This window comes from Megascapheus bottae, chromosome 32 (assembly GCF_031878675.1).
Source record: "Megascapheus bottae isolate mThoBot1 chromosome 32, mThoBot2.hap1, whole genome shotgun sequence".
NCBI classification, from domain to species: domain Eukaryota; kingdom Metazoa; phylum Chordata; class Mammalia; order Rodentia; family Geomyidae; genus Megascapheus; species Megascapheus bottae.
Window position 1 is genome coordinate 5,834,938 of NC_143540.1, and position 14,557 is coordinate 5,849,494.

The following is a 14,557-nucleotide window of genomic DNA, read 5'->3' on the forward strand; positions in this document are numbered from 1 at the left end:
AGGGGTAGCACCCAGTCCGTGAGTTCAAACCTCACAACAACAACAAAAAAGATTAGTTGTCAAAATATGACCTAGCATATGCAGAAGCCCTGGCTTCCATCTCTGGCAAAACACACACACACACACACACACACACACACACACACACACACACACACACGCAGTGTATAACTTAATGGAAAACCTGTTACTACCTAGACTGCCAAGTGGGCCTTAGAGAAAGCTGTCAGGAAATCAGAACATGACATCCCTCTCTCTCACACAATGCCAAAGCATGGAAAGATCCCTAGACTTCTTTTTCACATCTGTGAAGAATCTTAGACTCCTAAAGATTGGTATAAAGAAAAAGAGAAAGAGGGTAATGCTGGGCATAGTACCCAGCTCAGTAAATATTCATAGGTTAATAGATTGAACAGCCCTCCAGGAGTCCCTGTCGCCAGCCTGCTGCCTTACAAATACCATTAGCCTCTCCTACTTCCATCAAAATGGTGAGGTATCAGACAAACATCGCCCCCCTCCCCTCATCCTCCTGCATCTGTGCTTGTGTGTGTCTCCGGAACTCCCTTGCCCAGCTCACACCACCAGAACTCACATACACTGCTGTGGCTTAGAGAGGCCACTATCCCTCAGAAGGCTCATCTGGTCAGTGTAGGAATCTGTTCAGCTGAAAACAAAAAAAGAAAGAAAGAAAGAGGAATTTGAAACGAAGGGTTGGGCTTTCTCTCCTCATTCACCCTGAGCACATTGATGGGTGGTAGGGGGCTGGGTCTGTTGTCCTGGGAATCTCGCCTCTCCAACTGTACTTGGTAGGCCTCTGTGTAACAGAGCACAGCACTCTGGGGTCAAAGATGGTAACCGAGTCTCTACATTTGCCTTAAGAAAAGAAGGAATGGTGGATGGTGGAGAATTGTCTTTCTAGTAAGGCTCAGCTTTTTTATGTTTCATTTTTTTCCTTTTCTCGGTAGTGGGCCTGGGTGCTGACCCTGAGCTCTTCAGCTCAAGGCTAGTTGCTCTTCCATTTTGAGCCACCGTGCCCCTTCTGGTTTTCTGGTGGTTCATTAGAGGTAAGAATTGCATGGACTTTCCTGCCCAGGCTGGCTTTGAACCATAATCCTCAGATCTCAGCCTCCTGAGTAGCTAGGATAACAAGGCATGAGACACCATCACCCAGCTAGGCTTAACTTGATTATCCAGGCAGAGGCTCTGTCTCAGGGACTCTTATCCTATATTCCATTGTTCAGGCATGAGCCATAGATTATCTTTTTTTAATCATTTATCTCTTTAATTATTTTATATTATTTTATACTTTGTATCTGATAGTGTAGTATAATCAGTAATAATATACTGTTACTCATGATGGTTCCTTCCTTCTATTTCCCTCCCTCCTCCTTCTGTCCCTCCCTCCTTTCCTTCCTTCCTTCTGTTCTTTCTTTCTTCCTTCCTTTCTTTCTTTTTCTTTCCCTTCCTTCCTCCCTCCCCTCTTTCTCTCTTCTCCTCCCCCTTTCCTTTCTCCCTTCTCCTTCCTTTTCCCCTTCCCTTGGTTTGGTATCTACTTTCTTCCCAGCTCAGCAACACCCTGTGAAGATTGATTGGGTGATTCACTCCGGACTTAGTTATATTTTATTAATGAGTGTGCTTCTTAGAATATTTATTAGCCATCCTAGCAGGAAGAAGACATCTGCTTTATTCATTCATTTCTTTTTTCTTTTTTTCCTAATACCAGGCCTGGAATTGGTCACATACGTCATAGTTGAATATTTTAGTCACTGAAGACAAGAAACCCATTATTTCAGATTCACAGTCCAAGAAGATTCCAAAACAGCTTTTTGTTGTAATTCCAGCTACTCAGCAGTCTTGAGAGCTGAGAATTGTAGTTTGAAGCCAGCCTGGGCAGGAAAAAGTCTATGAGAGTCTTTCTCCCGCTGGCTGTGGTGTGAACATGGAAGTAGAGGAAGAGTCAGGAAATCCATGTAGGATTCTCTTGAGTAGGCAGAAAGATGGTGAGATATTCAGATTCAGATTGTGAGAAGGATAGAAGGGAGGAGAGCCGTGACTCACTCCCATGTCTTTGACCTGGGATAGGAAAGCCAAAGGTGCTGTCAAATGAGAGTTGGAGATTGTTGGGTGGAGCCAACTTGAGAGGGGGAAATCTGGAGTCTGGGATGTTGGATGTGAGATGTGGTACCTCTTAGACCTCCTAAAGGGCCCAGGCATTGACTCTGGGAGTTGAAGCAGAAGATGAACGGGGGGGGGGGGTTACTCACTGTTACACCCCATATCTAAATCTCTGGCTCTGGATGGCATGGTGGGGATGGGATACGTAAAGAGAAAAAGAGGAGAGCGATCCACCACTCAACTCTACAATGCGATGAGGCCAGAAAAATGAAGGAATCAGAAAAGTAGAAGACTATATTTGAGCCCCAAGGAAGTAGGAGGTCAATCCAGGAGAAAGTGGAGCAAGGAGGAAAAAGGAACGAATACTGCTGGTGAATCCAGAAGGATCAGGGCTAAAAGGTGGTGGTGGCTGAGGACAGCCATACAGCAGAGGCATTAATAAAGATTGGGGCTGGTGAACAGAAAGCTGGGTTGGAGCAAGCCCAGCATCCATGGAAGACGAGACTCAAGAAGCAGCAGCTGCTTTATAAACCCTGGGGCAGGGGCCTGGCTGTCCTATCATTGGTAACAGTCTAATCAAACTGCCATAATTGTAACAATGACAATAATTATAACATCAGCTATACTTGCTGGAGAATCATCTGTGTGCCAAGGATCTTTACAAAGAAGACCTATTTGATTTCGAGGTGCAGGTCTTACCAGCCTTACGGTTTTCAATGTCAAAACCGAGATTAAGAGAGATTAAATCATTTTACCATGATCACAGAACTGGGATTTGAACCAAAAAAAAAAAAAAAAGATTTCATATAAGAATTTGCGCTCAGGGCCGGGAGTTTGGCCTAGTGGTAGAGTGCTTGCCTTGTATGCGTGAAGACCCGGGTTCGATTCCTTGGTACCACATACATAGAAAAAAAAGCCGGAAGTGGTGCTGAGGCTCAAGTGGTAGAGTGCTAGCCTTGAGAAAGTCCAAGGACAGTGCTCAGGCCCTGAGCTCAAGCCCAGGACTGGCAAAAAAAAAAAAAAAAAAAAAAAGAATTTGGGCTCATCCCCTTGCATCCTTGTAATCTACCTAGGAAATGTTTGTGCTGTGTTGTAGATCTCAGGCTTTTCCTTGGTAAGATAAAAGATTTGAAGATTTAGACTCTTGGACTTGAATAATTGAATATGCACCAAATTTCCATACAGTTTTCTCCTATTTTTTTTTTTTTGTGACTTGGAAAGCAAAGGTAATGTTACATTGGAGGAGGCTGTTAGAATATGTATTTCACTGGGGATGGGGGACGGATTTCTTTTTTTTTTTTTTTTTGCCAGTCCTGGGGCTTAAACTCAGGGCCTGAGCACTGTCCTTGGACTTTCTCAAGGCTAGAGCTCTACCACTTGAGCCTCAGCACCACTTCCAGCTTTTTGCTATGTATGTGGGGTACCGAGGAATTGAACCCGGGTCTTTGTGCATGCTAGGCAAGCACTCTACCACTAGGCCAAACTCCCGGCCCTGGGACAGATTTCTTGAATGGTTCAATCCCTCTGTACTTCTGTACTATCAGTGATTCATGCCTGTAATCTTAGCTACTTAGGAGGCTGAGATCTGAGGATCATGGTTCAAAGCCAGCCCAGGTACTCTTACCTCCAATAAACCACCAGAAAACTGGAAATGACACTGTGGCTCAAAGAGATAGAGTACTGACTTTGAGCTGAAGAGCTCAGAGACAGCATCCAGGACCAGAGTTCAAGTCCCGTGACCACCAAAAATAAAACAACAGCAAAACAAAACCACAAAAACAAAAGCATCCCCCTTAGCCCAGTTCCTGTGGCTCACACCTGTAATTCCAGCTCTGGAGGCCATGATCTGTGGATGGAGATTTGAAGCTAGCACCTACAGGAAAGTCTGTGACACTCTTATCTCCAACTAACCACCAAAAGAAGCAGGACATGGAGCTGTGACTCAAGCGGTAGAGCATTAGCTCTCAGCCTAGAAGCTCAGGGCCAGTGCCCAGGCGCTCGAGTTTAAATTAAGCCTCTAGAACCAGGACAACCAATAAAACAACCTTAGAACCTTCACATGAATGGAATAAAATGAGTTTGGTCGCTGTTTTATTTCATTCCTGAAGCATCTTTATTACCTGTTTGCAAATGATCACCAGAAAATGTAAAAAGTTGTGAAATCTAAGCTTATGAATATGCCAACCTATTTTCTCTTCATTATGCCTCAGGTGGGACTTGTGATGTGTCACCATCCTAATCTACATCTTTTAAAGCTAGCTTTTAAAATACTTATTTTTATCACCATATCGCCTTAAAAATATTCTGCTGTTAGGCATTGTCTATTGACTTCCTGAGTAGCTAGGATTACAGGCATGAGCCACCAGCACCCAGCTTCTATCTTCCTCTTTCCCTTCTGCAATATAAAATAGCCTATCACTCTAGGAAGGCTCAATGCTTTCACTAACAATGCGGATAATTTACAACTGGGTCATACAGAATACCAAGGTAACATTTTTCTTTCTTTTCTTTCTTTAGAGGCAACTTGAACTGGGTACCTGATGATTGGCTGGCACTCTACTAACAAAGCCATGCCTCCAACTCCTAAGGTAACATTTTTTTTTCCTGCATGAATTTCGTTGTTGTTTTCCAATGGTGAAATTGTCTTTCATTTGTTTGCTTGCCCATTTTTCTATGCACGTTCTTCATTTCTGAAATTTCTTACCAGTTACCCAAATCATCTCTCAGATATGTCTGCCCTTTATATTCATCTTGTTTTCTTGAAGAACTAAGCTGGAGCGATTGTGGTTTTTTTTTTTCCCCTTATATGGACTTGTTGACAGAGAGAGAGAGAGAGACAGAGAGACAGAGAGACAGAGACAGAGACAGAGAGGAAGGGAGGGAGGGAGGGGGAGAGGGAGAGGGAGAGAGGGAGTCTATCAGCACTGAGCTTGAGCTCAGGGCCATGGGCACTGTCCCTCAACTTTTGTTGTTCTTGACTGATGCTCCATCCCTTGAACCATAGCTCTACTTCTGTCTTTTTAGGGATTAGAGGTAAGAGTCTCACAGACTTACCTGCCCAGGCTGACTTCAAACCTTCATCCTCAGATCTCAGACCCTTGAGTAGCTAGGAAGACAGATGTGAGCCACTTGCCCCTGGCTTATCCAGGAGATAAGAGATACAGATTTCATTTTTGGTCTCTCTTGTCCATTATAGTACTGCTTCAGTAGGCTAACACTATATGAGTTCTGATTCCTTCAGAGTCAAATATTGGAATAATAGAGGTGTGGAATGGCCAGGCCTTTTTCTGGGCTGGCATTTCAGAATGCAGTTCTCTCCTTTCCACCTCCTTAGCTTGAGCCATCATTCTGAGCTTTTTCTTTCTTTCTTTCTTTTCTTTACTTTTTTTTTTTTTTTTTTTTTTTTGGTGGATCATGGGGCTTGAACTCACCTGGTGCTGTCCCTGAGCTCTTCAGCTCAAGGCTACTGCCCTACCCTTGAGCCAAGCCCCACTTGCATTTTCTGGAGGTTAATTGGAGATAAAGAGTATCAAGTCCTTTTGTGCCTGGGCAGGCTTTGAACCTTGATCTTCAGATCTCAGCCTCCTGAATAGCTAGGATTACAGGCATGAGCCACCATGGACTGGCTCTCAGATAGATTCTTGCTCACTTCCCCCCCCCCAAAAATGGCCTTGAAACATGATCCTTCTCTTTTTGCTTCCCAAGTAGCAGGGATTACATAAATGGCAGTCTTTTATCTCCACACTGAGCCTTTATTTCTCAGGCCATATCCAAAGAATTTGCCCACAATGACTCGTTTTTCCTAAGCCAGGATGATCCCATTGGTAGATTCTGATAAATCTCAGATAATAGTAGTTTGTTAACCCTCCATTTAGAGACTGGATCCTAGCTACTCAAGAGGCTGACATGAGGATCCTGGCTTGAAGCCAGCCTGGACAGTAAAGTCTGTGAGACTCTTATCTCCAATAAACTGCTTCAAAAAAAAAAAAAAAAAGCCAGTAGTGGTGCCATGGCTCAAGGGGGTAGAGTGTTAATCTTGAGCACAAATAGACTCAGGGGTAGTATCCAGTCCCTAAATTCAAGCCTCAGGACTAGCAAAAAAAAAAAAAAACATAAAATAAAACTTGTTTTATATAAATTGATTTACTGTATTGTTATTATAAAGATGATGAACGTGAGTCAGGTAATGAGTATATTTCCTTCCTTGTAGTGTCTTCTGTTCCCTCTCTCCCAGTTGCTCCCTCCTGTCTCCACCCATGAATTGTATAGTTCATTTTCATCAGCATCCAGTGAGCTCCACTGCCACACTTTTTCATCCTTTCTCCCCACCCCGAGTTCTGTACCCTCCCCATGCCCTCCTGAAGATACACACATGAATATACCATACATACCTACCTTGTTCTTTCTATCACATTGGTTATTCTTTACCAATATATAACTATACACACACATTACACACTAGAAGACAGCTGGGAAAGCGTCTTTAGTTTTACCATATTCAAATGTCTGTGACATCTGGTGGGTGTTACTTTTTCTTCTTGCTTCAATTCTAAGCAGCCAAGAGAGTAGAAAGGCCTTAGATCTATTATGGCTCTTTCATTAAATCCTAGCTTTCCCAATTTAGTAGTTATACAAGACCTGAGACCATCATGTAGTCTCACTGCACCTCTGTTTTTCTCCTGTCTTATAAAAAAAAAACACCAGTAGCTCACACCTTTAACCATAGCTACTCAGAAAGCTGAGATGTAAAAGTTAAGGTTCAAAGCCAGCCTAGTCAGTAAGAGTCTTGTGAAACTCTTATCTGCAGTTAAACACCAAAATGTTAGAAGTAGAGCTATGACCCAAAAGTTAGCATTGAGCAAAACAAAGTACCTAGGACCTGAGTTCAAGACCCAAAACCAGTACATACACCCCTCCCCTCCCACACCAATGATCATCAATCAGTTATTGCTGATGTACAAACCATCTTCAAAATTCAGTGGCTTTAAATAACAAGCATGCATTTGCCAGCACATCAGTTGTGCTTCCTTCCACAAGAGAGCCTGAATGTATTCTCGTGGTGACTGAGTAAAAGTCCTCTTAAAATTTTTTTATTAACACTGATTTTTTACATCATATTTCAAATGTCATGTTTAACAAACAAGTATTCGAGAAAGGAATCTCTATATCCTATCGCTGGTACATACATTTTAGAACATAATTAAAATTAAGCTGAGAGTTTGTATGTCATAGATAAATATTGATCTATATAATATTATGTCTATAGAGTATATATCCCATCATAGATTTTTATGTCTATGTAGTTATATCTCCAACACTGTGTCAATGACTTTGGGTACCCAAATATTGAGTCCTTGCTCTTGTACTGTTTGGATCTAATGTCCACATAACAAGGAGACCATGTGCCTTTTATTCCTTTGGTCTTGCCTTATCTCACTCAACATGATTTGCTCTAGTTTCATCCACTTCCCAGCGTATGCCATTATTTTATTTTGTCGTTAGCAATATAGAATTTCATTGTATTTATGTACCACAGTTTTTGTATCCATTCATCTGTAGTAGGGCATCTGGGTTGTTTCCATCGTTTGGCTATTGTGAATAATGCAGCGGTGAAAAGTCCTCTTATAAAATCCAACCCAAGTCAGGCACCAATGGCTCACGCCTGTAATCCTAGCTACTCAGAAGGCTGAGATCTGAGGATCATGGTTCAAAGCCAGCCCGGTCACAAAAGACTCTATCTTTAACCACCAGAAATCAGAAATGGCACTGTGGCTCAATAGTAGAGCACTAGCCTTGAGCTGAAGAGCTCAAGGACAGCATCCAGACCCCACTCCCCACCACCCCCAAAACTGGCAGAATATCACTTCCACTGAATCTTGTTGACCAAGGCAAATCACAACCTCTCCCAGATTCAAGAGAGCTGTAGAGACACATTGCAAGGGGCCTGGATATGGGAGAGGGGATTGGGGTGGGGGGAAAGAGGGCTTTTTTTTTTTTTTTTTTTTTTTTTTTTAGAATCTCAACCCTGCATCTTTAGGGGAATTTGTTAAGAACTTATTAAGTGTCTAGAACAATGTGGCATTGATGCTTAATATGTAGCCACCTCTCCCTTCTAGTAAATACAAACAGCAAGGCCCAGAGACAGTGTATACTACCTACTGCAGATTGTCACAGGATCTAATGCATGCCTCGGCATCCCTAATGCTTTTTTCAATAGGCAAGTGGTTTTTTGTTGGTGACGGTTCTGTTTTTTTTTTTTTTAAAGATGTTCAAAAGAGCAAAATTATAGGTTTTGCTTTTAGAGAAAGTAGGCAATGTGGTCTCTCTCTTGCTCCTCTTTCTTTCTCCCCCCCACCCCAGAATACCCTGGGAATGATAGGATTTCACCTTCTCTTTCTCTGAAGGAACAATGTGTTATTTTGGTCTGCCTTTGATCACGGGTGATTCACTTTAAAGGCAATCGCTCCCTGCTAGAAGAGTGAAGGAAGTAGACTTGCAATCAGGAGAAAAAAAATAATAAGACTATGTTAAAAAAAAATACTCAGGGCCCATGAGTTTGGCCTAGTGCTAAGAGTGCTTGCCTAAAGTACACAAAGACCCAGGTTCAATGCCCTGGTACCACATACATAGATTTAAAAAAAAAGTTGGAAGTGGTGCTGTGGCTCAAGTGGTAAAGCTCTTGCCTTGAGAAAGCCCAAGGACAATGTTCAACCCCTGAGTTCAAGCCCCAGGACTGGCAAAACAAAAGCAAAATCAAAACAAAACCCAGCTTTCTCTGTCTTTCTCTCCTTGTTTCCTCAGAAGGTTGTTTTTGGTTTTTTGTGGGAGTTTTTTTGTTTGTTTTGTATTGTTTGGCCACTTCTTAATTCCTTTGCCTGTTGACAACCATCTAGACAGAGATGGGGAAAGAAAGTCCTGGTTCTCTGACAGGTGTCACTCAGATAGTCTGAGTGTTGCCAGGAGTTAAAAGAGGAATGAATGGCTGTATAATTTGCCAAGTGGATGTTTCTAGTTGAAGACGTCAGGTAGCTAAAGGTCTTTACTTTAAAAGTAGACCAAAAAAAAAAGGAGTAAATTAAATTACCATTCTGGTCATTTCACAAGATGTATCTAAGGCCTAAAATCTTAGCTACCCAAATTTTATTATTAGGAAACAAGTAAAGGAAAAAATGTATCTGCTATCAAAATTAAATTTTAGTTTTTGTTTTATGCTGTTACTATGGCTTGAACTGGGGTTCTTGCACTCTAAGTTGGCTTTTTCCCCTCAATACTGACGCTCTACCATTTAAGCCATGCCTCTACTTTTGGTCTCTTTTGTAGAATAATTGTAGGTAAGAGCCTTACAGACATTTCCTGCAGAGACTGACTTTAAAATGCTTCCCAATACAGGTCAGTGTTGGATATCTTTTATTCTACTCTTAGACTGTTTTCCTAGACATTATAAATTACGATGTGGATTAATATATAAAAGATAAACTCCCAAAGCAAGAGCTAAGGTTTTACTTAATAATTAAAATATCTAACATGATCTAATATGTACATGGTCTTTAAAAACGCTATATACTCGCCAGATATGGTGGTGGCTCATGCCTGTAATCCTAGCTATCAGGAGGCTGAAATCTGAGGTTTGAGGTTCAAAGCCAGCCCCGGCACTAAAGTCTGTGAGACTCTTATCTCCAGTTAACTACTAGCATTTGTGGCTCAAGGGATAGGATGGTAGCCTTGAGCTGAAGCGCTCAGGGACAGCGCCCAGGCCCAGAGTTCAAGCCCCATGACCCACAAAACAAAACAAAACAAAATAAACAAACAAACGCTATATACTGCTGGACCCTCAACCCTCTGGAGAAGGTACTTACACATTGAACCCGCTCCTGAAGGCCCCTTGTTTTGGCCCACAAGCAGTTTAGCAGTGGTTCCATTCCGAGGGAGTGACTGACAGGCATTGTTCAAAGATACTCAGCACCATCTGCTCTGAAATACCACACGGTGTACTGAGTGGCCTTTCAAACATGATACAATATATAAAACCTCACAAAGAAAATACCCTCTGCCTATAGTTGCTTTTTAACTTTAGCATCTTAAATTATTATTCTAAAGGTGACCTACAGAGGAGTGATGGTTATATGTTTCAGGTAAAGAGTATATTTCTTTTTGGACAATGTCACCCCTTCCTTTGTGCTTTCTCAGTCTTTTTTCCCCCTCCTGTACCCACGCACAAGTTGTATGGTTCATTTTCAACCTTGTGTCTAGTGAGTATCACTGCGGAATGTATTCACCCTTTGTCCCTCGATTAAAAGATATATGTATGTATGTATATATGTATATATATACACATATATGTGTGTGTGTGTGTGTGAGAGAGAGAGAGAGAGAGAGAGAGAGAGAGAGAGAGAGAGAGAGAGAGAGAGAGAGAAGAAAAGCTAGAGAGAGCTGGGCACTGTGATTTAATTCTATGGTCCCAGCACTTGGAAGGACAAGGCTGGAGGATTGTGGGTTTGAGACCAGCCTGGGTTACATCCTGTGTCCAAAAGGAGAGAGAGGAGAAGGGAGAGGAAGAAGGAAAGGAAAAGAAAGAAGAAAGGAAAGCTAGAGAAGTTTTGATGCCACCTATGGGCAGGCAAAAGTATAAGGTCCTCATCCATAGCACAGCTTGTTCTCTCAGAGGTATGGCAGGTCACACTTGTAAAAGAATGACAGAAAGTAGAGTGTGTAACCCCTGCCTTAGCTAGAAACATGTGTGCTAAACCTTGGCTTCTAGCATCTTAGAAGAGCTTTCTTAGAGTGTCCTTGCTGCTTTCCAGTAATAAAACCACCTCAGGAGCACACAGAAATAGTAGAGAAACACATATTTATTTGTTCTCAAAAAAAAAAGCTATATAAAATAGAAAAAAAAGAGAGAACACATTTTTTTTTCTCTTAGCTATAAATAACTCCGGGGTGAGAATCAAGGTTTTTTTTTTATTATTATTTGATCAGTTGTCTCAAAACTAAATCCTGTTATTTACAGGATTCCACTTGACTCCTGGAGTATGTTACCACCCTACCGCTCAAAAGAAGAAGAAAAAGAGAAAAGAGAAATTCAATTTCACAACAAAATGCTCACCCTGACTCACTCGGGGAGGGATCCAGGACTTGTGGTGCTGGGCATTGACTTTCTCTGTCTGTTCTCCCCCCTCCTTCATCATCTGCTACCCTTAGGAGTAGGGGAATGGGATCATTTGTAAGAATCCACATTTTGTCCGTTATGTTCCCTGGCCCTCTTCCAGGATCTGACTTGTCATAGCGATGGGTGAGATGCCGTTCATACTGGCACAGAATACCCAGCGAATGCCTCTCCTTATGTTACCAAACAGAGACCCGGAGAGCGGATCCATCCAGGAGCTGGACCATCCTTGGCAGCTTGAGAACGCCAGTGTCACTGTGGCTCCCGTGGCTCCGTGGCTCCGGTTTCGATCCTTTCCTCCATGGCCGTTGAACCCAGCTTCTCAGAATCCACAAGAAGGAGAATGGGGAGGAGGTAAGTGACATAAGACAAGGTGATGTTTTTGTGGGTTTTTTTTTTTTTTCGGTTTTGGTTTGTTTTTGGATTTCATAATCGGTTGAGGGGAACTCGCTGCGGGCACCAGTGAGCCACGGAGAACAGAATTGATGAGTGTTCATTTGTATAGACAAGCTGTTTATGATTTCACAGGAGAGGTGCGGAGTGAATCCTGTTGGCATGACCTGTGAAGAGCTTCTTTACCTTCAGTGTCCTCCCCTAGCATAGAGCTAGGTGTGTGTGTGTGTGTGTGTGTGTGTCTGTGTGTGTGTGTGTGTGTTGCAATTTGGCTCCCAGGCAACTTTGGTTTCCAATTAGGGCGCTGAAACCCGCTGGCAGAGGAAACCATATTTGTCACAAGTTGTGATACTGTGCTGAATTTGTATCTTTATGCTGTGAACACTGGCCTTTTCTCTCCAGGTTCCTACTCCTGCTCTCCCATTAGAGTGTTGTCTAATTGAACTGGCCTCTGAAGCTTCACTTAGCACTTCTTGGTCTTAGGGTAATTAAGTGTATCCCAATCTGGTTATTCCAACCATCCAAACCCAGGTCACTTGGGGGATGGGTTGGTAATACAACTTGAACTTAGGGGTCTAGGGACTGTCCCTGAGCTCTTTTGCTCAAGGCTAGGGCTCTACCACTTTGAGCCACGGTGCCACTTCTAGCTTCTGGGTTGGCTTCAAACTGTGATCCTTAACTCTGAGGCTTCTGAGTATCTAGGATGAGAGGTGTGAGTCACCAGTTCCCACACGGATGCTTCCTGGGTCTTTTGTAGATAGAATACAACTTACTTAGGTGGATTTTTATCAAAATAAAATGGATGGCACGTAGATTGTCCAACGGATTCCTGGAAATGACATATCATAACTGCTTTGATCTTGTTTAAAAGAAAGAAAAGATATTTGTGTTAAATACTCTCTAAGATATTTAAGGCTTGTGGGGGGGGGTGCATGCATGCCCCCGTGCACATACCAATCCTGGGGCATGAACTCAGAGCCTGGGCAGTGTCTCTGAGCATTTTTTTCTTCTCAAAACTAGTGCTTGATCATTTGAGCCACAGCTTCATATCCAGCTTTCGAGTGGCTAATTGGAGTTAAGAGGCTCATGGACATTTTCTGCTCAGGTTGGCTTCAAACTGCAATTTTTGGATCTCAGCATCCTGAATAGCTAGGATTACAGATGTGAGCCCCTGGCACCAGACTTTAAAACATTTTTAATTTAGCAAATGTTTGTGGACTGCTGCTCAATGATACTTTTAGGATAGATTACAGTCATGAACAAGGTCTTACCTCCTTTTTGTGGTGACAGTACTGGGGCTTGAACTTAGGGCCTGGGCATTGTTCCTTAGCTTTTTTTAAAGTCTGGTGCTCTAACATTTGAGTTGCAGCTCTAATTCTGGATTTCTTGGTAGTTGCTTTGGAGATAAGAGTCTTAGGGACTTTCCTGACCAGGCTGGTTTTGAACCATTATCTCCAGATCTCAGGCTCCCGAGTAGCTAGGATTACAGATGTGAATCACCAGTGTCAGGTTCAGACTCTTTAATACATTGTACTTGATGGATTTGGAAGTACAGTTCATGAGTTTGACTATATATATATACATATATATGTATATGTATATATATTTTGAGATAATTTTTGTCTAATAAGGATTACAGAAACAGCTAGAAACACTGTACAAAATGTTAATTTATTTGACTTTTAACTGTTAATAAGTTGACAATGCAGTAGAGAAGCACTAAGCCTTTTCAAAATGCTCAGAACCTATAGCAAGAGTTACCTCTTATACAGGACAGTATGCTTATATCATTGTTTGTTTGTTTGTTTGGGCTGGATCTGAGGTATGAACCCAGAACTTCACTCTCCAGCTCGGCTTGGCTTGTTTAGTTGGCACTCCCACTTGAGCCATGCCTCCAAGTCTTACATTTTTTGCTGCTTCATTGGAGACAGAGTCTTGTGAACTTTTCCAGTCAGACTGGCTTAGAATTGTGATTCTTTGGATCTCAGCCTCCCAAATCTCTAAAAATGACAGGTGAGACCTTGGTGCCTGGCTGTTCATTGCAAGGCTTCTCCTCGAGCATTTCCTTGCCTTGTTTTGTGAAGACAGCACAACCAAGGAAGACATCACGGTGTGTGTGTGTGTGTGTGTGTGTGTGTGTGTGTGTGTGTGTGTGTGTGTGTATCAGGGGGAGAGGGGAAGGGTAAACTACTGGCTATCCATTCATCGATTCATGCATCCTGTCTATTAAAATTAATCACCAGGCTCCTGCTCCGTTATACCAGACACGGTTGCAGTCTCTAGGCAGTATACAACATGAACCATATACGGAGTGACAGTTGAACATGCGTCCTTAGAAGTTTCCTTGGATATGTGCCCCCCCCAAAAAAGTAGTCTAACTTTCATGCTCCTTTCTCCAACCCCCCCCCGCATCCCACCCTGAGAGATTACCACTTAACCACATTTTCTAAGCACTTGGAAGATAGCATGCCCCTTCCCCACCTCCCACCTCCCACCACCCCCATTGCCAGAGAGCCACAAGGCTAAGCTGGAAGCCTGGGACCTTGGAGAGCGCCAGGACCAGGTGCAGGCCTGGGCAGGGTGGGGTGTTAATCTGGCCGGAACCCTCCAGGGGGCGCCCGTGAGGAGGTTTCTAAAACTCCTATCTTTATTTATTTTTATTTTTATTTTTATTTTATTTTTCGGCCTGGGTGGCTTAGAATGGCAATGGGTGGGGTGGGAGAAATCTTGGGGCGAAGCTGCCATCTCCCCGCCAACCTGTCCTTCTCCTCCTCCCCTTTCCTTCCTTCCTTCCTTCCTTCCTTCCTTCCTTCCTTCCTTCCCCTCTTCCTTGGGCTCCTCTCAGCTCCCTCCTTTTCTACTCACCCCTCTTACACACACACACAC

At 42.8% G+C, this 14,557-nt stretch overlaps 1 protein-coding gene across 3 annotated transcripts in view; it reads left to right on the top strand.

Annotated features, from left to right (window-relative positions):
- Cpne4 (copine 4) overlaps positions 1-14,557 on the top strand; it is a 263,345-nt gene that overhangs the window by 77,639 nt on the left and 171,149 nt on the right. For all 3 annotated transcript variants that reach the window (XM_090323595.1, XM_090323596.1, XM_090323597.1), the window contains 2 exons: positions 4,633-4,703; positions 11,469-11,632. In XM_090323595.1, coding sequence (XP_090179721.1) covers positions 11,580-11,632 — 53 coding nt within the window. In that variant the 5' untranslated portion in view covers positions 4,633-4,703; positions 11,469-11,579. The remainder of the gene's footprint in view (positions 1-4,632; positions 4,704-11,468; positions 11,633-14,557) is intronic.